Genomic DNA, 24,482 nt, shown 5'->3' with positions numbered 1-24,482 from the left:
ACCAGCTTCCCCTAAAGAAGCCAAAGTGGCAAAACATGAGGGCACGTTCTTTCGAGACCGAACCTGAACTGCCACAAGTATCCTTTCAAACCAGGTCGTAATTCTGAACAAAAACGGGTGGACCTCTGGGCTCGAACCCATGCCCACTTGCAATCAGATCATCATCGGGAGGAGTTGAGATAATGTCAGGTTCTCCAGAAGCTTCTCACATTAAGAAGACAAGCGCAAACAACTCGGAAGGTACAAATGATTGCAGAGGAGTGGCAGAAATGTTGATTTTTATAGTGCTCTTTTGAATCGTTTGACAAGAAAAAGAAAATAGAGAGCGTCCGACACACTTGCGTCACGTTGATGAGGATTTCCCGGCGCGTCCGCCGTCAAGAACGGATCCGCCGCGTTCCGCGAAAGAAAATAAGAGTCCTCCAAAAAAAAAAAAAAAAGTCGGCGCTGATACGACATGGCTACCACGACGACGGTGTTGCCGCCCTTTGGAAACGGTCAACACGGAGAAGAAAGCAAGTTCAATTTGGAAAGCAAAAGATGAAAAGGGAAAAATGAGAAAAGTAAGGCTGCTGTCGAGTTGAAGACACAATCTGGCTGCCACCGCCTTTGACTGCGCTTTGGGATGCAAACAAAAAAAAAACAAGAAAAGAAAAGAAAATACACTTTGCCTTCCCTTTTGCCATTCATTTTTTTCCCCCCTAACGTGTTCTCACGAGAATTTTGGAACGCATGGTACAAATCGTTGAGCGGGCTGCAACAGTAGACCGAAAACCTTTGGGCCTTTCCATTAAAAGGTCTAAAACAATCTTTGAAGACTACTTTTGGAAATTCGAAAGGAAATTGTGCCAGAATTGGACCAACAAAATAAATAAATAAATACTGAGGAGAGGAAACGCTCGGTTGAGGTTGTTGGAGGTTCAACCGCTCATGAACGCCAATGTTGACATCGTCTCCAATGAAAAAAAACAAAATATTGATTGCGTGGTATCAGTTCCGGCAGCAGACCGTTTTTAATGATTTGGGCATTTCAACTTCGGCTTTTTTGGGGGGGAGTGGGGGGGGGGGCATTTTTGGACCTAGCGGCACATTCTCATGAGAACACGCAGCACAGACTGAACATTTTATCGCTCCAACCGCAACCTTCACATTCTTATAACACAAGTGTTCTAAATCAAAGGGAGACTCCCACCCACCCACCACCCCCACTTTTTTTTCCTTCAAAATGTGTCAGCCAATGACCATAAATGCTCATGGGGCCCTTTTGTGATCCCAAAATGTGTTAATACATTCACCTGTGTTTTGCGACCGCGTTCGCGCGCCCGCGTTGGCGAGCGTTCATCATTTCCTTGAGCACAATACGTTGGTCGGAAGGATGATTGGCGCCTTCTTGTGCGACCTTCTCATTTGGCAAGTTGTCAACGGCAGCGTGTGTGTGTGTGTGTGTGTGTGTGTGTGCGTGTGTGTGTGTGGCTGTCAAATTGTTGTCAATTGTCAAGTTTGGCACAACGGCACCACAGTGGAATCAGAGATACAAAGCAAAGACATAATTAAAAACAAAGACGTTGCAATGAGACACAGTGGAGCTACGGCATCCCCCCCCACCCCCGAAGCGTTCGAAGCTCTTTTTCCCCCACCCTTGAAGTTTTTCAACAGTTCAACAGTGCGATTTGCCCCACATTCTGGTGGGAACTAAAAACATTCATTTGAGCTAACATCTAAGGTTGTAAGTCCTCCGGGTCAAAAGGGGGCGCTCTTGTGCTCGGGCCGTTAATGAGGAGCATCGTAGGAAGCGTAAGAAGATAAGAATAAGAGTCCAGAGTTTGACTTAATAATAAGGAGGATCATCTTGTTAGAAAATCTTGAAATTGCGTCTAGAAAAGAGTTTTGGCCAGGAGTCACACGCAGTATTTGGCACCTTGTACGCCGCACATCTTCTCGCCGCATATTCCCGCATTTCAGGTGCTTGCGTTTCCGCTGAAAAGAGGAGTCGGCGGTCCAAGAGGAGAACCCGGAGACGTCTCGTACGGTGGGCGTGGCAGCAGGCGACTCCTCGGCCCGCCGCCGCGTTTGGGGGGTCGTAGAAATGGAGGCAAATTGGATCCAGCGTGAAAAGGAAAGCGCATCGGCGACAAACTTGCCGCCGCGCCACTCAAATGCTGCGGGTCCACGGACACGGTGGACAGCTAGCTAGTTGCGAGTGCGTCACAGGGTCAAAGGGGGCGCTAACGTTGCCTGGCCGCCAGCCCCTGAAGCAAATGACAATTGCGTCCAATCCCACAAAATGTCTCTGAAGAAACCGAGACGCTTCTTGTCTCTTCTTGACAACCCGTCCTAAAAAAAAAGTTCAGGACGGGCTACCAGGTCACTTTTTCTTTGTCAAATTCTCGAAACATGGACATAATTAGATAGCTATGAGTTAGATATTGAACAAAAAGGGAATCTTGAAGTTCTGTTTCTTCAGTTCTTCAGTTCCCGGCGATGCGGGTGGCGTGTTTTGCTATTTACAGGTTTTCCACCGTGCCCCCCCTCAGGCCTTCTGCTGGGCCGAGACCCCCTTCCAGTAATCCAAAATATCGTGTAGATCCTCATCCTTGGCGAACTGGACTTTGCGGCGCAGCGCGTGGCCGGCCGCCACGTAGCCTTCGTCCTCGGTCGAGGCCTGCCGGTGCCTCTTTCGGTGCAGCTTGAAGCGCTCCCACAGGCCCAGGGTGGGGGTGCACAGGAGCCCTTCTTCTTCCTCCTCCTCGTCGTCGTCGTCGTCTTCTGGGCTGGAGCAGTAGCTGAGGTTGTGATAGTGGGGGGCCAGCCGGGAGTACGCCAGCTCCCTCTGCTCGGCCAGGGCCAGCGGGTCCGGGACGGAGGGTTGGCGTCCGCCCGGGTGGTAGCGGAGCTCCCGCGGGTGGAGTTCTCGGGGGCCCGGGTAGGAGTGGCGGTGCTCGCGGTACTGCCGGATCCTCCGGGCCTCGGCTCGCAGGATGGCCGCCGCCGGGTTGACCGCGCGGACCACTTCCTCGTCGCCGCCGGGCGAGCCCCTCTCGATGTAGCCGCTCTCCGAGGCGCGGCAGCCCCCCTCCGAGCGCAGAGAACGGGGACTCCTGGCGGAGCCCGGGGACGAGGGGGCGCTGGGCCTTTTGGAGCCAGCGGGGGCCTCGGTGCTATGGTGCCGGCGCAAGGAATGGCGGTAGACCGGGGAGAGGAGCGGCGGCTGCGGCTCGGCGGCGGACTGCTGGAAGGACGTGGACTCGGACTTGAGGGCGTCGATGCAGTTGTTGATGATCTGGTTCACCTTGTCCACTTCCTTGGCGATGGTGGAGATCTCGGCCCGGGGCGAGATCTCCCGCTGCCTGTCGGCGCCGGAGCCTCGCACCTCCACGTAGCTGAGCTCGGCGGGCTGGCGCGCCGGCGTCTCCGCCGCCTCCCGCGGCCGGTAAGGGTCTACCCCGCGGGGCGGAGAAGGGGGGCCGCCGGCGCTCTCCGTCTCGTCTCCGTCGCCGTACTCCAGCTGTGCCGGCGTCCTCCGGACGCGGCTCAGCTGGCGTTCCTTCTCCCCGGCCGTCCTCCTGCGCCGGAGGCAGTGGACGGCCAGGCCCAGGAAGAGCAGCATTCCCAACAGGCCGCCCAGCACGGTCACGATGTAGCGGGTGGCCGAGGGGCGCTCGGCCGTCCGCTCCGGCCTGGCCCCGCGACCCGTGGAGATGGTCAGGCAGGTGTGGTTGAAACGCAGCGAGTTGCGGACGGAGGCCACGCAGTAGGTGTAGTCGGTGTCGGCTTTCAGGTCGCTCAGCTCCACGTCCTGCCTCTGGTACTTCAGGGTGCCGATGTCGGTGAAGAAGCTGTTGTTGTACAGCATCAGGATGTACATCTTGCGGTACGGCTGCGGGATCTCCACCGTGATCACGGCGCTGGAGCGCAGCACCCGCTTCAGCGTCATGACGGGATTGATGTCGGCCAAGACGGTGCGGTAGATGACCTCGTCCGGCGGCGTTCCCGAGGCGCAGTCGTCCAGGCCGCACGGGGAAAAGTCCGGCGGCGGCGGCGGCGCGCTGGCGGCGTCCGGCGGACCCTCCGCCAACAAGCCGGTGGAGTTGCCGCCGTCCTCGCCGCACACCTGGCCGAGCACGTGCAAGGCGTCGCGCCGGCCCGACGCCGTCAGCAGGTTGTAGCCGGAGAAGCCGCGAGGGGCCTCGCACACCATGCGATCGCCCGTCCGGTTGGGGAAGGCGGCGAACCAGCGCAGGAAGGGCAGAAGCTCGCAGGAGCAGTTGAAGGGGTTGGCGTACAGCTCGCAGGTGGTCAGCTTGGAGAGGCCAGAGAACAAGGTCCCGTCCAGCACCTGGATCCTGAGGACCGAGACAAGACAGATCCACACGCATGGACGGACGGTCGATGCGGTTCGCTCCAGTCGAGAAACGCTTGCGGGTGGGCTTTGCTTTGTCCCGTTCCGGAGGTACCTGTTCATGGAGAGGTCCACGTTCTCGATGCCGGGGCACTCCCAGAAGGTGTTGGGCGCCACGCTCTCGATGAGGTTGGCCTGCAGGTAAAGGTACTGCAGCTTGCCCAGACCTCGCAGCATTCCCTCCGTCAGGTTCCGAAGTTTGTTGAAGCCCATCTGGAGGACCTTGGGGAGGGAGGGGCAAAGACAAGTGGGACGACCGGTCATCTCGGCGTGCGTAGCGCCATCTAGTGGATACATTGTAGATTGCGCCTCATAATCCAGCGCGCCTTTTAGTGCGGAAAATACGCGAACCTGGCCCAAGGCCAAGGTGAAAAACCGGCGCCTGGTTTTCACGTCATCCCATAAGGTGTCAATATTGTCACCTCGCTGCGCTCGCCGCCGGCGCTCACCTGCAGGTTGAACTGCGCCGAGAAGGCTCCGTCCTCCACGTAAGCGATGTCGTTCTTGGTGAGGTTGAGGTAGGTGAGGTTGCCGAAGCGGCTGAGCGAAGAGTAGTGCACCGAGCGGATCTTGTTCTCGTTCAGCCTCAGATCCACCACCGTGCTGCGGTGGGCAGACGACAAAAGGCTCCGTCGAGGCTCTCGGTCTCGGTCTCGGTCCCGCCGACGGAAGCGGCCGCGCCCGCGCTTACCTGTTGATGTGGGCCGGGATGGCCTCGTAGGGCGGCTGGTTCATGCTGCAGATGGCCAACCACACGAAGCCCTTCTCGCCCTCGATCAGCCAGCAGTCGCCGGCCGCCGCGGGCAAGCGCGTGACGGAGAGCAGGGCGAGCCAGGCCAAGACCAAGGACCCCCCGCCGGCGCCACTTTGTCCTGCCCGCCGCCGCCGACGGGCCGCCGTCGCCGGATCCATCGCAGAATGAGCCGCGGCGGCAATCGGCTCGACGGGAAGGAACACCTGCGGAGGCTCCGCTGCCCGAATCGCTCGCTCGGCCCTCACGTCCTGAGCGGCCGTCTGCCCCTCGAGCCGGACGAGCACTTCCTCCCGCGCTTCCTCATCCTCCAAATCGCGGTGCCCACCGGACCCCTGGAGCAGAGGACGACACGGAAACACATGCTTTGCACGTCGCTACCAACCGATATGTGTGACAAACTCTGAGAAGAGACCGACCAATCGAGACAAAACCACAAAACCGATTGACGGGCCTCGGCGGCGGTTGGCGTCGACTCGCCGGAAACGCGGCGAGTGAGAAGACTGGTCCTTCGGGAATTCACCATCAAATGCTGGAATCCAAGATCGATTGGACACTCGCACTGTCTGGTCACGTTGACAATATTAGCAAGACTAGTTAGCCTTGGTCTCCTCATAACGATGCAATCATGGTGCACACACACACACACACACACAGGCACTTCAGCGGTGATTTAGCGTAGCACGTAGCATCTGTCAGAAATGATGAACCTTTCCATCCATCACGCCATCTCAGAGCGTGATACACATCCACTTACACACAATTACACATTAACTGACACACACACTCACACAACGCGCCGGACTGGGAGAACTTTGGCTCGTGGCAGCTGATGGATTTGTTGCTCATCAATGCGTTGTTGCCAAGTGGCGGTCGGCAGCGCATCCCCAGACGCTAGCGTCCGCCATCTGCGCGCGAGCGCGCGCGTCGCTCATCCTTCGACGTGCCGACAAGTCATCGTCGAGTCTTTCCCGGCCGCAACACGTTAGCACGCGATGCTAACGTGTTGAGATCCGATCTGCTCGGGGAAGGCTAATCCGCGACGCCCCCCCCCCCCCCCCCCCGAAGCCGTCGGTCCGCGTTCAATGTGAAACGAAAGCATTGGTGTGAGCTTCGCTTGCTGTATTTGTTTGAAGGACTCGGGAGAGCAAACGCGCGCTGGCAACGAGCTGCGTCTGTTGAGCCCAGGCTGTTTGCTTCTTGGCAGTTGCGCTGCATATGAAACTTGGTGATTCATTTTGTTTGTCCTCTACAGGCTTTTGTTTGGGGGGTGTGGGGGGGTTACCTTGGCGAACAGCTTGGCTTGTTACGTCCACCAAGCTAGCTAGCTAGCTAGCTATATAGTACAGTATATATTTTTTTCGTTATCGTTTTCGTTATTTTTATCGTTTAATTTGTATGCCACTTGCCCGTCCATCGGCAACGCAACGGCCGACGCCGCGGATGAAAGGAATGCGCCCCGAAACGCTCCTTTCATGGCGCTCCAGTCATCCAGACAAACGGCGGAGGTAAAACGGCATGCGGCCCATTTATCATCCCATATTTGAGTGGGCTGCGCTTCACGGGCTCAAGTCAGCGGGTCAACGCCCACGTCTTTGTCTGGCAGGAGCGCAAAAGCGTTTGCCGCCGCATATGTCAGCCGTCGCGGCATCTTTTGGGGAAAAAAAAAAATCACAACATTTGGCTTGAATTCTCAAAGACCAGCAATCCCGATTTTTTTTCGCACCTGCTTAAAAACTGAACGCGTGTCAGATGCCCAGGTCACATTCATCCAAAAGGTCGCGACCTATTGACCCAACGCTTGGTGTGAAAGGCAGTGGAGAATGAAGGAGGACAAAGTCGGCGACCAAAAAAACTCGCGGGGGAAATGATTATTCGGGTTTCACAAAAACGGGTCGTGATTGAGACCCGGCGCGCAAATGGCACCCCAAATTGCTAAAAAGAAAACATACAAAATGTTTGTAGTTTGTCGGATACAGTATTTTACATTTGACCTGCTCTCTTATAACATGCGTATACACTTAATGGTGTAAAATCATTTCGAAAATGCTTTTGAAAAAGTTGTTTGCTGGACTTGGAACGGATTCTTTTTTTTTATATTGATTACAATGGGAAACCTGGTTTCGGTTTTCAAACGGACGAAAACCGAGGTTTTATTGAAAGCCTTCACAGCAGCAAACCGCCGCAACATGTTTTGGCAAAGAACATTTTGCGCCGAATCGTCACGTCGAGAGAACAAACGTCGGCGAGGTGCGTCCCACCCGGGGCGACGCGAGGCCCCGCAGGCAGGGAGGGAGCGAACGGACGGAGGGAGGGAGGGACGGATGGAAATCTGGGTCGGCAAAGTGCAGCTGCACGGGGAGCTGAGACGGCAGGCAGGAAATCAGTTGAGCAGACACAATGTAGAGTACGTGTTGAGAGGATAAATGGCGGCGCTCAACACAAGCCTGTCTCTGTGTGTGTGTGTGTGTGCTATCATCAGTATTCCGTCGCGGCTCTTCACAGAAAAGACAAACGAGAGCCGACATCGGCGAGGAAGCGGATCCGTTGAAAAAACACACCCGACCTCCCCCTGCGTCCTCTTCATTTTGCTCCTTCCCCCGCCCGGCGTCACAACAAGTGGGCGGCAAAAGGTCTTGCGCCCTTGTGTCTGCGCCACCCGTGACCTCTTGACCCCAATGCCCAACAACTGAATATTGAATTGAATCGAATCCAACTTTATTGTCAAATGCGCTCTATGGGTAACATGTGGGGGGGGGGGGGGGCTTGAAGGGAGCTTTGTCAAGATCTCAAGTTTTTCGAGGAAGCGTTTTAGCAAATGGTCCATCTCACATTGGCCACAATTTGGGGTTTTGGGAGCCAAGGCAAACAGCTGGCTAAGCCCCGCCCCCCCCCAAATATATATATCAACTGTAATTTTATCTGTGCTTTTATTGTTCTTGTTCCTGATTGGAAAATGTCCTTGAGTGTTTTGAAAGACAATGAGTAAATGAATCAAGGGAGAAAAAGGGATGGAAACAAGAAAAAGTGTTGAACTGAAAATGCTGAGAAGAGATTGCGCAAGTAGGTCAGCGCGGAGGAGGAGGAGGAAGAGGAGGAGGAAGAAGAGGCGAGCGTGAGGACGGGGAATTGATAAAAAGATCATTGTTGCCATGAAGCGGCTCGCCATCTTTCGGTGCCCCACCCACCCCTCGCCGTCTTGTCTTCATCTTTGTCTTTTTCTTGCCAAATGAGTCTCAGGGCCGCGACGCCTCGCGCTTCAACTCTTAGCATAGCGGCAACACGGAGCGGAGCCCATCTCCGAGGCGCACACCTGGCCAGCTTCTGGTCTTAGTCCAACGAGTCGGGCCGTTTAAGCGCCGTGAGCTTTTGAACCAGTAGAGGGTTTTAATCGACACATAAATGTGTCGATAGAGGCGCCGAAGAGGCAGAAGGAGGACACGTCCTGACTCGTCAATCACCTTGTCAATTATTTGGAGCGGCACCTGACGGGACGGGTCTGGCCACTTTCCAGGAGCGGCGCGAGGCGCGCTTCTAGATTTTCCCGCTACAGTGAAATCACCTCTACAATGAAAAATCCTACATGGGCGAAAATACCCCCTAATGTGAAAAAATGTTCATCCATGAAAGCCATTCCTACTTTTCTGCCCCCCGTACAACAAGGGGGAAAAAAAACTGTTCTGTTATACGAAATCTTTTTCTCTGCCCTTGCCTCGCCACGGGATTCACGTAAAGCCCCTTTTCCATCATTGTTATTCCGCCGCTTTATTAAAAAGGCCAATTTCAATTAAAGCCTGCACCTGTTCCGCTTTGATCGCAACGCTGTCGCTCGGGGATTGCGCGGGGGGGGCCAGATGCCATTCGCTATCATCTGGCGTTTGCGGTTCTGTGCCTGCGCAGCTGTCCCTTCGCATTACCTGGCCCGTGCTTCACAAGAGCTTCGTCTTTATTCCGTCGGCGACGCCTCCGAAAGAAAGCGCACGACGCGCAAACACTAAAAGGGCAATCGGCCGAGGAGCTCCGAGAGGAAGTTGACACTTTGAACTGGCGTCGAGGGACTGCTGTGCGAGACTTGACGAGAGCTTCGAAAAACGGTGCTCAATGTCATTTACCTTTGCGCGCCGACATTTTAAATAAAAACAGAGGGTGGGCCTACTATTCCACACACACAGATCCGGGTGGATGGATGGAGTTTAGACAACTCATTTTGAACAATATACACCAGTGGTGTCAAACATATGGCTTGCGGGCCGGAACCGGACCCCAAGAAGATTCAATCAGGACCGCAGGACTATTTAAAAGTGAAAAGATACAGAATTTTCAAATCAGCTGCAATTCATGGATCATCTGCTAGGGGGAACACTCTTTTGATCAGAGAAGAAGAGAACGGCAGTCTGTCACTGAGTCAGAGCAAACACAGCAGTAAAAGCCAGCTACCTAATTGCTAGCGAAATAGCATTAGCATCAAAGTCGTAATCCAACGGTGACTTTGTCAAACGATGCACAATGAAGGCAGCCGAACTTGGATGTTCTGAGCAGCGACAAGCTTTGGCGAACAACAATTCTAGCAGAGTATGCTAGCATTTGAATGGCCCCGCCCACTCGACATCTACCGAGGGCGTACGTGGCCCACAATGCCAAATGAGTTTGACACCCCTGATATACACGAATGACATTTTGAAGCCGAACGGACGGCGTGGCAGACCCTAGACACGATGACCAGCGGGTGCGAGACTTGCAGGGCTCACACTGGAAAATTGATGTCACATCTGCTGAGAACAGGCACAAGATGGTGGACGGGGGAGGTAGGAAAGTTGCGAGGACGGTCGCTCGTTTGGGGGAAGGTACTGTAAGTCGCGCTGCTCCAGACCGACAAGCTAAGACCGAGGACGAAGGACGGCAGGAAAGCGGCAGCACCGCGGTCATTTGGTCATCGGGGCGCTCGCTCAGAGGGAGGGAGGTGACGCGAGGGCAGGGCAAGGCGTCTGCGTGACATCATCGCCAAGGACAACATTGTCCTCGCCGCCGCGCACGCGCTTTGTGTTGTCGTCATTGAATTATGCATATCCAGAAGTCTCAACTTGTAAATTTAGTTGAGATGTATCCTTGCTTCCGAGCGCTAAATATGAGGACAAATGCATTAGCTTGCGTGTGTCCGCGTCATCGTGTCTTTGTATCATCGCGTGTCGTTCCACCATCGTTCTGGGGACCTTTTTACAAAAATGGACAACGAATGACGTGTGTGTGTTTGTTTGTGTGTTTGTGTGTAGCTTTGATCGCATCCTCTTTTGTTGGTTCTTATTTTTGAGCTCAATACGACGCACTTGACAAAGACTTTCCTTGATCCAGTTTAATGCGCAACGGCGGCTGACGTCGGTGCACAAACGCCGCATTCGGTAACGATGGACGTGCGTCTCGTACGTTGCCGAACACATGAATCGGGTCGCTGGGAAAAAGAAAATGGTGCTTCTTCCGCAATGGAAATAATCCTATCAGACATGATTACAACAGTAATTGCTCCTGTTTTGGTTAGCAAACTGCGCAACATGTACTGCAGCAGCCTTTTTTTTTGTTGTCCTGAGAGAATGATTCCCCCCCCACCCCCACCCTTCACATCTTTTTTTGGGGTGGGGTGGGGCGGTGTTTGAGAAACAGCGCAAGGACACTTCTCCTAATCCGTCGTCTCAATCGCTTTCCGCGTTTAATTTTTAGTGCAGAGTGCCTCAAAGACGACGAGTAATTGTTGGCTGCCAGCAACAAAAAAAAAAAAGAGATGCGGGCGGCAGTGGTGAAAGAAAGACACGTAGCGAAGGAGGAAGGAAGAAGCGGCTTCAAACCTGAACCATAAATTTTCAAAAGCCCTTCTGAATACGCAGCGATGAAAAAGGATGAAAGCAGAGATCTATCATGTATGCTAATACAAAGACGCGCAAGGACGACTGGGGGGGTGGGGGGGGGGGGGGGGGGTTGCAAGAGCAGACTCGAAAGCCAGAAGAGGCCAAAGCAACAACACCTGCTTTTAGAGCCGCTGTGGGGCGTGTCGTCATGGCAACGACAACAAAAAAGGCTTTGTCGTCGCCTCCAAGTGTTTGGCCGACAATTGAGAGACAATAGCGGAGACACAAAACTAAAACTAAAACTAAAACTAAACCGACTTGGAATTGCGTCTTCAAAACGTCGCAAAAATTGGTTTTGTGATCTTTTCACCTTTTACGCGTGTGCATTGTGTGTGTGTAGCCAGTCCAAAACACACACACACACACACACACAGAGTAAAAAGTGCAGTGCTGGCACGCGGCGGACTAATTTATGCTTGAGTGCAGTTCAATTAAGGCAGATGTACAGAAGTGTTCTCCAGCCGCAACGCAATGCAGTACACGCGCCCCCCCCCCCCGGGATTCATGCACTTACGTAACACATTTTCACTGCTTGCTCGCCCCAAATTGTCCCACTGTTTGTCCGCGCGTTCCATCGGATGTGCGCGATGGTGAGCGCGTGCTAGGGGGCGACCGCTAACACGCGCCATTGATCGGAGAACGGGGGAAATCGATCGAAGGACGCAAGAACGCACGTGCGGACGGTTCACTGTCCTTTGTTAGCCGGCTAGCCAACGTTAACGTTGCTTGCCGGGCAATGTCAGTCTACAGAAAGGAAAACAACGGACGAGTCAATTGATGGATGGATAGAGAGCTAGCTGGCTAGCAAGACTGCTAGCTAGCTTCTTGACAAGTGAACATCGTGATCGAGACTGGGGAAAAAACGATGCCGTGGGACTCAACGTGGACGGCGGGCAGGTCCTACTTCAAGTCACCATTCCGCGCTGCATGCGCCCGAAACGCATCATGGCACAGAATGTAAAAAAAAAAAAAGGAGAACACTCACACACACACGCAGAGCTCGCAGGGGATCTCATTAGCGTGATTGGCTTCCTTCCAGAGTTTTTGTGGATCAGGACACACCTTTATGTCGCATTGACATCTTAAATAACGCATAAGGATTGTTAAATCAAGCGGCGTGTGGAGTGTGCGCCTTCCGTGTGAGCCGACGCTGTGATATGAGCTTTTATGGTTAATGAGGCCAAATCGGCTCCCTTTATGGCAGCGTTCGCACTCTCGGTTAGCGCGCTTCCACTTCATTTTTGTGACCGCGACGACGGCGCGTAAGTCCATGTCCTTCGTCTTCCTGTTGGTGCCGATGGTGCTTGTCGTGGGGGTGATGAGGATTTTTTTTTTTTAAATGATGATGGTGTTGGAGTTGTTGAGAATGTGACATTTGTGCTGACGTCATTTTTTAAAATTTCATTTCATTTTTTTAAAATGAAAGAAGGTCATTATATTACATGAAGTCATCTGTATCAAATTTGATACTGCAGGTTTAAAATATGATTTTTTCCCCCCGAAATCTTCATTTTCAGCTGTAGTCTACATCATGCTTATAAATGGAATACAACAAATATCTAAATCAACATGATATGGCAAAAATATTTTTGTGGATTTTCTTATAAGGCTTCATAAACGTCTCAATTTTCTGGCCATTCCAAAGGCATTAAAAAGGGTTAAGTTACTGTAATCACAAGAAAATGCTTACAAGATATCTCTCATTTACTACATATGAGAATGTTCAATTTTGGCATCTTGGAAGTTGACGTGTTTGATGTGCTTTCGCGGGCCGCATAAAATGATGCGGCGGGCCAGATCTGGGCCCCGGGCCTTGAGTTTGACACCTGTGCTGTCGAGGGTGTTTTTTTCCTGATAATGATGATGTTGATGTCGTGTTCATTGGCGTTGACTTTGTTTCTATGTTAGACGTTAGCGGCGACGTAAGCGATGTTGACGATGCGGATTATGGCGGGAGACGAATCGAGCCTCTGAATTAGCGTCGACTCCCAGCGTCCATCTCCACCATGCTCACGTCGCGCCACTCGGGCGCCATTGGCGGAGAGTCTCCAGCAAAAGGTCAAAAAAGCCTCTCCGCGTTTGCTTGGCTGCACATCTGCGTGGACCGAGTCAGCTCGTTTGGATGCCAGCTGATGCTAAGCAGCAACTCTCTCTGGAAATCACGCGGCGCATAGGCCATTTTAGGACACGCGCGCGCGTATTGCTACATCTGCTTTCGGGGGCCTTAAAGCGAGGCGAGGAGCACCTGGGATGAAACGCAAAGCGACATCTTACAAGCCGCCGTGATTTATTGAACAACTAATCCAACACGCGGCAGCGCCGCGCCATAAGCGAACCGCACCCGTCATGTTTTTGTAGGAATTAAGGGGCTAAGGAGGCAGACAAGTGCTGCTAATCTAAGGCGTCGAATGAAATGTAAATCGCAGATGGGACCTCGATGCATTTCCGTGATTACTCCCCCCCCCCAACTGAACTTGAAAACCACAGATGCACGGAAAGTCTGGCTAACACGTTCGAACCTACTTGCAAATATGCTCCGACATACTCGTAGGCCGAATGCTAAGAGCAATACCCAGCGGCATTGTGTGTGTGTGTGTGCGTGTGCGTGTGGGGGCTGGGCTGCATTCGAACGTACTTGCAAATACACACCGACGATCCCGTGTAAGAAACGAGCGCACTCGGCAGTCAAGTTGTTGAACAGACTTTGCCCGAGGCTCAATACCAGCATGCTAGCCTAAAGAACGCGCTAGCTTGAGCATGCTAGCCTAAAGAACGCGCTAGCTCGCGCACACCGACAAACAAATCGCGCCACGGTGCAAAGAGATGAGGAGTTTTCATTACAGTCGCATTTTTATTTCATCTGGGCTCTTGCTTTTCAAGTTCAGTTCGACTAAATTACTTGTTACAATACTGCGTCTTTTTTTTAAAGCGAGTTTTTTTTAAATGCTTTGTTTTAGTTTCGTTTTTTAAGATATGGCATTTTTGTTGAATGCAAGGTCAAAAAAAAAACAGTTGCTGTGTATTGCGTCATAAAGCAAACTGCAAACTCCTTTTTGGACGCAATTCCAAATGAAACCCTGAAGGAACATTGCAGTGTGTGACGCGGGTGTACCTAATATTGTGACCAGTGACGACACGCGAGTCAGCGCGAAGCCGACGGGGATGTCGACGATACGGAACAACAAGTTTGCATTGTCACAAAGTGCCAGAAGAGAGATGACGAGGACCTGTGAGCTCTCACAACACACACACACACACACACACACACACACACGATATATCGGCTCAATTGCTTGGCATTGTGGGAAATGAGAGGCTTGCATGAAGGAGGGATTTTCTGCGCACACAAGTGATAAAAAAATACAATAAAATTCACGCAAGAGTACGATACCAATATCAGATCCATTTGTACATGTGATGGACTGATGTGGGGGTGTCGATATTTCGTTTGTTTCTCACATCCACAAGTACTCTGAAGCGCTCTCACACAAATCCACCGAAAGTCATCAAACCCTCAATTTGCTCAGATCAAGCCCCCCCCAGCACCCCCCCCCCCCCCCCGGTAAGCGATGGAACGCCCGTTGCTCGTTACAGGAGAGCAAACAAACCCCCCCGAGGCACTTCTTCAAAGTCAAAGCAATGCACTTTGATCTTCTGTCTGAATTAGGAAGCATCACAGAAAAGTGATTCTCTCTCACACGCACCCACGTGGCGGGGGGGGGGGGGGGGGGGTTCCAGGTCGGCAACGCGGCGCAGTTGTCGCCGCCTTCGCTGCCTTCGCTGCCTTCGCTGCTCCTTATTCCTCTCTCTGTCTTTCCCCCACCTTCAGATGTTGCGCAGCGGCGCGTCACCGTGTCAACGGCGGGAATCCTGGCTAACGACGAAGCGGGGAGCCCATCGGGTGGGCGGGCTCCAGCGGCCAGAAGTCTTCTTCAACGACTCCAATCGGAAATGGGATCGCGTCGTCTTTGAAGGAGCCCCGGGAACGGCCGACGGACCCGGCGGCGCACTTTCTGCGTCTTTTCCCGCTTAAACGGGCGCTCCATTTTTTTGCCGCCTTCCCTACGAGGCTTTGCCGGTTGATGCCAAAAATTGGGTCGCATTTGCAATTTCGTGGCGTCGATCCGTCAAGTCGACTTGACTTGTTAGCAGCGCGAGACAAAATGTCTTGGCTACATTCAGTTTTGAGGGACTCGGGGCAAAAACTGCCCTCCAACTGATCCTTGGAGTCGGCCATCTTGGATTGTCCACTGTACAGTGTCCCGAATTGTCGCAGTGAGAAAATTATCCATCAGGGGGCAGAAGATGTTTTGCGTGACATTTAATATATAAATGTCATGTTACAAAGTGAAACTCTTCAGGGACTTGAACTCTTTTTGGACATTTGGTCACTAAATCTTGATGGGCAGTTCCCCTTTGAAGGAGCCATGTAAGAACTAAAATGGCAGCTTTGAAGCAAAATGGCTTCCGGCGTCTTTTCAGACACGCCTGCATTAAGACCTGCATGTCACCGACGTCGTGATAAACACGCCGACCAAATTTGAAGTTGCTCAAGTGGACCGGCCTTGGGGCAGATTTTTTGGAGTTGTTTTTTGTTGTTGACTTGCTGAGTCATCCTCGGACAGGAAAAACAAGGAAGACGTTTCTGGGCGGGAACAAGGCAACACTTGCAGATGACATGACAATGGCGCACGGGCGCGTGCGCACACGCAGACAGAAAACAAGACGACGCCATGCCATGCCGGGAGCAGAGTCGCATCATCTTGGAGAGAAAAGGGGCCGCAATCTCATCACAGCAAAGCCAAATGAGATTAGCCCCGCAGCCTCGCTCTTACATGCAAGTCAATACATCAGTCGTCTCTCTCTGGCTCCTTCCCCCCCGTCCCACCCCCCCGACAAATTGCATTAAAGCACAGAGATGTCCCTCACAGTCGGGGCTGGAGGGGCCGCGCGTGGCTTTGTGCGTCACGGCGAGCGCTCAAGGACGCGCTGCCGGCGATGCGCTTGGCGGTGACGAAGCACCACACTCTTAGGTACTCCCATGTCACCTTCGGGAAAAGGTGAGGAATTCAAATTTTAAATTTGTTCATTTGGAATTTTTAACTCACCAACCTTTTTTTTTTTCTCCCCGCGGTGTACAGATATAATACATCCATAGATAAGAAAAAAGTTTTCTAACAATGAAAAATCCAAAATATGTCACAGGAAATATTTGCTCATTAAAAACTGTATACAATATATATTTAAAAAAAACACTATTTCATACTTCCAGTTAAACTACAACAAGCCAAACAGGAAAGCAAGGCTATGAAGATGCCAGGATGCTGTTGCCACAGCAACCAACGGCAGGACGTCGCTTGCGAGCCCCGGCTCAGCGATGACTCGCCGTGTTCGGGAGAGTGGCAACGCGGAACGACGACTTCCTCATTAGCGTGTCGCCGGTGCAACAGGCGCAATCTTCCTCAAATGCTAACTAGCCTCTCGCGCACACAACGCTTTGCATTATTAATCAATCCACACACTCACCAAGATCGTCGTCTTCTCTTTCCCCCTCAGCCATTTTTTTTTGGGGGGGGGGGGTTGCTTTTCTGAATTGTGTTTGCATTTTGCAAAAGATTTAGAAGAGTTTGCATTAAGCTAGCCATTTTGGGAACAAAACTGCCATTGTCTTGCCGTGAACACAGCCGGTTTGCTTTTTAGCCGCACGGCGCATTTTATTCGGCAACTGGAGTTAGCAACGTAATCAAGTACCATAATATTCAAATCGCATAGCGAATATGGTAGCGCGGACAAATGAAAAATTCTCGCTCCGAGATCAATTTTGTCTACAGCGGACCAGCGCTCTTCGCTGGGTTACGGGGGCCGGGCCCCCCAGAATTGGTGAAAATCCACAGATAAACGAATCGAGAGATTGTGATTCTCAACCAGTGTGGGGCGCAACCATCGAACGGCTAATCAAGGAAATGATCCAGTTTCACTTTGTCCGCCCCAAAACAAATGTTTATGATCGACGACATCTCTTTCTTCATCCATCGATGCCAGCGACTTATGGAGGCAGACGGAACAATGAAATCATCATCTAATAAATCGTTGACAGGCGTATGCACTCGTCAAATGTCACATTTTTGTTCGGTGGTGTGCCGTGATCTTTTTCAAATTGGATTAATCAAGGCGGGTCAATCACTCACACGGGTGGTTGGAGAGTTGCATCGTTAGCAAGCTAGCTAGCTCGAGAGACAGCAAGATAGCTAGCTAGAGCGAGATAACCAGGATGAGTAGAAAGCCTCGGGGCTATCCGTTGGCTCCTGCGGAGGGATGACTCGCTAACGGGTCTGTATGGGAGGGGGGGGGGCGGTGCAACAAAACGACATGACTTGTCCTCCCCAGTGACGTTCCCACTCTGCTAAATCATTCTTAGCATCAGACAAAACGTTCGGTGCCCCGACGAGTGAAGACGATAGCCACGTTAGCATCTTGTGCTAACTTTTATATAACAATACAGTAATCACCTCCTTTTCTGAGCCAATAATACGTGGCGGCGTTAATTCGACCGGTACGCTTCGGGTACGTCAACGTGTGGGTCCAAATTGTTTCCTCAAGTAGCGCTGACACATCCCTCGCTTTCGGCTCACGTAGAGCTGCTCGACGCCAACCGAGAGCTCAACCAAGGGAACAGAAGCGACATATTGAGGAAAATGGCCGCCCAATTAGCATGAGAGGCTAACGCAGCAGTCGACATCTTTGCTCAACTTGGACTTGCATCCGTCCGCGTCCTTTGTCCAGTGTAACGAGCAGCTTCTGTCCCGCAAAGGACTTGAATTCGGATCGCTTGTGACTTGTGTGGTGCGTTTGAGTCCACGTAGATGAACATGTAGAGGAGCTAGCTCAATTTTAGCCACAGACAAAAACAAGGGTAACTGCTGTTGACTGAAATTGACGTGACGTCACGTGACCAAAGCCAGAAGGAGAGGTCATTTGTGATGTTTGCAACGCGGGCACCAGGGCAGTTTGACGGCCATTTCAGTCAACGGTACGGGACAAAGTGGCCAGCCGGATGCAAACGTATCTGTTCTTGTCCCGCAAAGGCAAGAGTAAGATGTAGTATTTCACAAAGGATATTCATGCTCAATATTTTTTTTTTCGAGTTTCCTTTTAAGGAAGATGCTTTTGCTGAGACGCCGACAGGAATTTTGCAACGCGACCTTGCAAAAAGCCAAATGGAAAAAACGCAGCAAAGTCAAAAATGCGACGCGACACCGGCATGACGCCGCGGGTCACTTCATCACGTACTCCCGTAGCCATCGCGAGGCTTACATCAAACGCCATTTAGGAGCTGTACCGAGTCTGTTTGGCAACGACGGAGGGTCCAAAAATGAGGAACACAGCTTGTATCACGTGTGACTGACCCTCATGCGTCAGCACGCACGCAAGGACACGTTTGTGGCGGAACGTCAAAGTTTCCTGCGCGCAAGCGTTCCTCGTTCCAGGCTCCTACCTGCTCGCCTCCAGTCCGTTGAGGGCAGCTCCTCTTCGGGTTAAAAACGCCGCGTGGTCGTCCAGTCGACGGGCGTTTCTCTGAGTGCGCCTTCCTCCGGCGCGGTTGCGCGGCGTGTTCGGGGTAAGGCGAGCTTTTTTTTTTTTGTCTTTTTGGGGTGGTGCGATGCGATGCACTGCCTGATCTTCCTCTCTCCTCGTCCTCTTCTCAGTTTGTGGCGATTATACTGCATCAGGCTCGCCCCCCCCCCTCTCGCTCGCTGGTTCGCTGGAACAGACGGTGATTAATTCGTCGGAATTCTCCTCCTCCTCCTCACCCTCCTCCTCTTCTTCTTCTTCTTTTTCTCCTCATCCTGCTGCTCTGTTCAGGGCCTGCAGAGGACAATTGAGGTGCATTCATTTTTGAGATAGAAGGAAAAAAAAAACCTGAGTCAGCATGTATTGCTGCCCTCCCTGTGATTGGGGTTTCCATCATGAGATGACATCAATGGATTTTATTTCTTATATTTAAAAAAAAAAAAAAGTAAGAAAACATTTTTAAAATGCTGTCTACAGCACATTTGACCAAGTTGTATTCAATATTTAAAAAAAAAAGACTACAATAGTAAATTTATTTGTATTTTTATTTTATACAGACATTAAAGACAACATCAAAAGTAAAAGTTGAGTCCAGGATTAAAAATAAAAAATGTACAACTGATCAGAAGACGGACCAATCTATGCAATCAACCTAAACAAGTGGCTTCATGACTGAACGGTGAAGCTCCGTCATTGGCGGGGAGTCATTGGGGGTCCGTCCCGGCCCACGAAGAGCCAAAAGTCCCGTTTAATTAACACCCAAACCCGAATTTGAAAAAGCAAGCCTGGATTTCTATTTCGAAGCCCCACCCCCTCCCTTTGAACCCCCTAACCCGGTCCCAAAGCAGTCATTTGAAATCGCAAACAAGGCTACTTTGAGAACCCGACCTTGGCTCCTAACATGAACGCGCGAGTTTACGGAGACCGATTCCCAGGTCCGAATGAACCATTTGTCGCCCATCTGTCACTGTTGTTGACCCATTTCCTGTTTTGTTTGTCGCCCTTGACGCCTCATCTGCACTCACACGCGTCCACCAGACTGTCGAACACCCCCTGCCCAAAAAAAAAAAAATAAACACCTTTTGAGCAGCACCTGCTCAGCTATGACAATGACCTTGTCGCCTCACCCCCGCCTACTGCGTTTACGTGCTCGCCTCGCTCCGTGTCACCAAACGCGTTGTGACATCATTATGCCTCAAGTCAATGATCTCGTCAGCTAGCCACATCCTTCTTTTCTTCCAGATGGGAATATTACGTGCTGCCCCCTGGTGGCTCAGAACAATAACCAAGCTTAACTCTTGCCGCCCTCTCCCAAAGCGAGATTAGGCGATGAAACAATCCTTCGACATTCTTCGCACAGACACGTGCGCTAAGCGGCGTCCGCGTGTACGTTGGCCCGCTCGTACGTCTCCGCATGCCATTAGCACTAATGATGTCCCACGGGCGCCTTGCGGGGGGAAGAAGGAAAAAAAAAAATAGGTGCAACAATGGGAAGTCTTTATGAAGATCCTGCTCTCATGTGTGAATTTACGAATCCACGTGATGTTGAACAGTGAGAGAAGAACGGGAGAGAAGGAGCTGACGGGGAAAGGGAGAAGAAAAAAGGATTTAAGCCACACTGGCTGACTGGCTGGCTGTCAGGCTCTCACGCTGTTTTTAGGTCAATGACAAGAAGACCGCTGCACACACACACACACACACACACACACGCTTCAAAGTGATGCGCAGGAGCTCAAAGGCAAACACGCTACTTGCTGATACCGTCAACAAAGACTCCAAGGAACAATTTCAAAGAGGCTTCATCGGCACCTGGTGAAGCTGACTGGATAGTTTTGGGGGTTTATGGTGATGATGAACCCGGCGGGCCCAAAATGGCCGAGCGCTTAGCACGCCCAGCCTCACAGTGCAGAGGTGCAGAGTTCGAGTCCGGCCTTCCTACGGAGGGGAGTTTGCATGTTCTCCCCGTACCCGTGCCCGCGTGGCTTTTCTCCGGGTACTCTGCTTTCCTCCCACATTCCATTCACCTGCACACCCTCGTGAGGATATGTTGGATCAGCTCATGGACGGATGGGGCCCAAAAGGCTCGCTCCCAAAGTTTTTCACAGGGGCACGTTGAATTTGGGTGAACTTTGTAGAGTGACCTGGGTGGAAATCAAATTGAGCTGAAAATGGAGAATCATTGATTCTTTTAGATGCCTCAACATCATCAACAACAGGATCACGCTCACAATTAATGCGGAGGTCTCATGACAAGAGAGAGAGGCTCTCATCATACCATATGTTCAGTACAGTATATCATTGAAATGAAATATGTGCCATTATTAACATCGGCCAGAGTGGTCTTCAGCGGAAAACGTTTGCTGAGACTCACAGGAAAAATAACAAAATTAAGGTTACAAAAAAAAAATCTGAGTAATGATAGTACACATAAGGATGAGAACAGTATAAAGCGTTTTGGTTTCAATTTGTACTTGGGGAGCTCCTCTTGGCCCTTGAGGGAGTCCATCCTTAATGCATTACGCCGAGCAAAAAAGTGGGAGGATGATATTTTATTTAAAAAGAATCAATTAGAGGAAAATCTACTGGGGAGTTTAACCCAGAAAGAATTCCAGCATGAAAAATGAATGTTGCTTTTCATCATTCGGGCTTTTCTCAACATTGCAAATTAGCTTTCAAGCATTGCTAGCTTTTCACATTGGAATCTGCGTTAACGTAGTTCTTTAGCTTCTATCAGAGCTCATTCTCGGTATGGCTAGTTGCGTTAACCCAGCTTCATAACGTAACAGTGTGTTTGTGTGTGTGTGTGTGTGTGTGTGTGATTAGCAGAGTTATCATGGCTAATTTTCAGAGTGGAAAGCCGCGACTGTAGTTACCGGTAGCATAGTTATTTTTGTGAATACAATTCATTGTTTAGCATCCCTAACCGCTAACATAGTTTGCTTGGGTTTTACAGTCCACCGTTACCTCGGTCATGTTTCGTTAATGACTTTTATTGACAACACGCTGAACAGTATTAGCATAGTTCATTGTTAGCATGGTTAGCTATTACTTGAGTCTGCCACCAGCTAACAACACAGACAGCTAAGTTGAGTATCAGCGTGATTAACTGAGAGAGTGTGTAGCTAGCTGGTGGCTACGTTATATGTCAACAGTTCATTGTTAGTATAGCTAGCTGTTGATATAGTTGTTTTTTTTTTGTTAGCATGTTGTTAATTAAGGGCACATGCATCAGCGAAAAGCAACATCGTGAAAAACTATTAAATACAGTGTGAATCTGAGAAAAAAAAACATTTTTCATGTACATTTTTGTACATTGGGCATTTGACTGAATGATGCAGTTGGTCGAAAAGAACCCTAAACGTACTGATCGGCCACGTAGCAACAATTTATTACATGAAGGATGAGAATGTTGTTTAAGCGTGACACAATTTGCACCAAACGCTAATGGCTGCCATAACTCACGGCCACTCTAACCCTTCCCGAAAGACACCGACAGCACACACACACACACACACACACACGTGACACAGATTTATGTACACGTTAAGCTCTCGAGAGCCGTTTCGAACCCTCTTAATGGACCGCCTTGTTAAAAAGACCAGGCGGAAGCGCTATTATTTTGACACAAATGCACAACGCGGCCTCAAACGTATCAGGACGGACAGTACAAAACGCTGCTCAGAACTAACAGTCGGTAATCAAAGGATGGAATGGCCTCAGTCATGGTGGTGCTGCCAAGTGGCGTCACTGGCTTACTCCCAGGCACCTAGTGGATGACCGGCAAGCAGAGGAACGTGAAATTGGCTGATAGTACCACCAGAGCAAAGCAATGAAACTCACAACACTCCCGCCAGCCAGGAAAGGTTGGCGCATAACCAGGACATTCTGCTGGTCTTTGGTTTTGTGAGATCACATGGGACATCACAACCAGGGATTGGGGCGGACAGGAGGCTCTGCTCCAATTACACGGGGATCAAACTCCTCGGCCTCCCTGGTAAACTCTATTTGGGGGCCAATGGAGAGGAGGCTCCGTCCGCAAGTCCAAGCCTATATTCAGGAGGTTTTCGTACTGGTTGTCAAACCGCTCTTCAGGATCTTAAGGGTGCATGAGCGTTCACCACTGTGAATACGCTGCGCGTATTTTTATTTTTCTATTTCAAGACGTTTTTGTAGGGCTAAAATGTGGAAAATGTCAATCTTGTGAAAATGACATGGTTTTAAAAATAAATGAATAAATAAATTGGCGCCTCTCCTCCCATCTACTGCATGTTTTCTTGTGAACACAAATCCGCTCCCGTGTCATTTGTGTCAGTAACAAAAGACACGCAAGACAACTTTGATTTTAATTGTGCGTCGACACCTTGACACTCCAATGCCTCCTTTTCGCACGTCAGGCATCTCCGTTTTTCCACCTCGCACCCCTTTCAACATCATGGCGCTGTCAGTGTAGCCCTCCCCCACGGAGGATGAATGGAAAATGAATTTTTTTTTAATAGACTACTGTCGTAAACGTTCTGACAATGTTTGTTTTCGGAAGAAAAATCATTGCCATTTTTTTTTAAAGGAAAACCCGTCATTTATGAATTTTATTTTTTGGGTCATAGTAAAGTCAGTTTCTTTGATGTTGTGATCAAACGGGGTTGAAGGCATTGCACAATTGTCAGGAGTTGTCACGGCGTGATCAAACCGCTGCGTGCGTGTCGAACGAGATCAAATGACCGGCATAGTTGCGCGACATCTCGTCTTGTTTCGTTCCGGCAGCAATTACCAACCGTTCTGTATGAAGCCGTTGGTGATCGCTTCGGGGAGACGGCCGCGGCGAGTGGCCCAAGGGCGGCCAAAGGAAGGCCAGAATGGAAGAGTGCCGACAAAGGCGCCCTGAGGAACGCCACAAGGTCAAAAACACTCGCACGGAGCACGACTGCATTCACCTGGATGATGTAGAAGCGCCTCCAAACAGATTTAAATAATTGTTGGAAACTACTGTCGTGATAACTTTTTAGCTTTTTCCACCTTTTCATGACAGCGCTTCAACTTTTCTTCAATCTGTTGGACAAAAGAAAACAAAACAACCATTCTCGTTCAAGTGACCGATTTGAGTCCTTTTTGCGTTCGAATGCCTCCCTGTGCCTGCGTGTCGTTCCTCCAACATCCCAAAAACATGCACGACATTCGAGTCGAACACTCCAAATTGACTGGCGGTGCGATTTGGCAGCGCCAATGTCAACGCGTGGCGTGCGATTGGCTAACAACCGTTTGAGGGCGTAGCCCCGCCTCCTGCTCAAAGACGTCACGCCCGCGACCCTCGCGGAAGTAATCGGATGCGAACGCCTTCGCAAGGACACAATCAACAACAAGTGAATCCTACCGGTGCCGTCGCCGCAGTTGGCCGACGAGGCTCTACTTGGGTCACGCTTTGGGTTGAACAAGAAACTCGCGCGGTTGCTTGTCCGTTTCCCGTCATTTCCTGCTTTGTCACTTCCTTTTCGTTTCCAACCCTCTGTCCTTTCAGAATAAGAGCTCATACCTGTTGAGCAGGTACGTTCCAGACCCCCACCACCACCCTAATACCCCTTTTCCCACTGCTGCAAAACCACGGGTAAATACGCATTTTTGGGGAGTGGGAAAGGCTCACTGGCCAGTGGTCCACCAGCACGCCATAGGAGGGGGTTGTGAACGCCTCCGCTCCGTTTCGCTCAGTTTGAAAGCCTGACATGGTCGCTGCGCGGTAAGTACGTGATGCGTCATAACATCGCGCGCCATCGGCCTCGTATAAAGCACATCCCCGCAATTTCGGCCAAAGTTTCACGTCGTCTACGTTGTAAACAGTTGATCCTCCGCTGCAAATGATTGGATGTTCAAA

At 51.0% G+C, this 24,482-nt stretch overlaps 1 protein-coding gene across 1 annotated transcript; it reads right to left on the bottom strand.

Moving 5' to 3' along the window:
- Positions 1 to 2,455: 2,455 nt before the first annotated feature.
- Positions 2,456 to 24,335, bottom strand: LOC127613513 (protein ELFN1-like). Its single transcript, XM_052084575.1, has 7 exons — positions 24,255 to 24,335; positions 23,392 to 23,497; positions 18,543 to 18,745; positions 5,091 to 5,485; positions 4,849 to 5,002; positions 4,455 to 4,621; positions 2,456 to 4,343 (listed from the first exon to the last, which is right to left on the bottom strand). Exons 1-7 carry the CDS (start codon positions 24,333 to 24,335, stop codon positions 2,531 to 2,533), a joined length of 2,919 nt encoding a protein of 972 aa, XP_051940535.1. The 3' UTR covers positions 2,456 to 2,530.
- Positions 24,336 to 24,482: the final 147 nt, after the last annotated feature.

The sequence above is a fragment of the Hippocampus zosterae genome, chromosome 13, assembly GCF_025434085.1.
Source record: "Hippocampus zosterae strain Florida chromosome 13, ASM2543408v3, whole genome shotgun sequence".
NCBI classification, from domain to species: Eukaryota; Metazoa; Chordata; class Actinopteri; order Syngnathiformes; family Syngnathidae; genus Hippocampus; species Hippocampus zosterae.
Note: the sequence above shows the minus strand (reverse complement) of the source record. Positions and strands in the feature narration are given on the sequence as shown.

Excerpts from the sequence above, each read along its gene's own strand:
- LOC127613513 (XM_052084575.1), bottom strand. The coding sequence starts at position 24,335 with ATGTCAGGCTTTCAAACTGAGCGAAACGGAGCGGAGGCGTTCACAACC. Across the intron at positions 23,498-24,254 it reads TGCTGGTGGACCACTGGCCA|GGCGCCTTTGTCGGCACTCT; the intron begins GTGAGCCTTTCC and ends GGCGTTCCTCAG. Across the intron at positions 5,486-18,542 it reads AACGGACTGGAGGCGAGCAG|GGGTCCGGTGGGCACCGCGA; the intron begins GTAGGAGCCTGG and ends CCTCTGCTCCAG.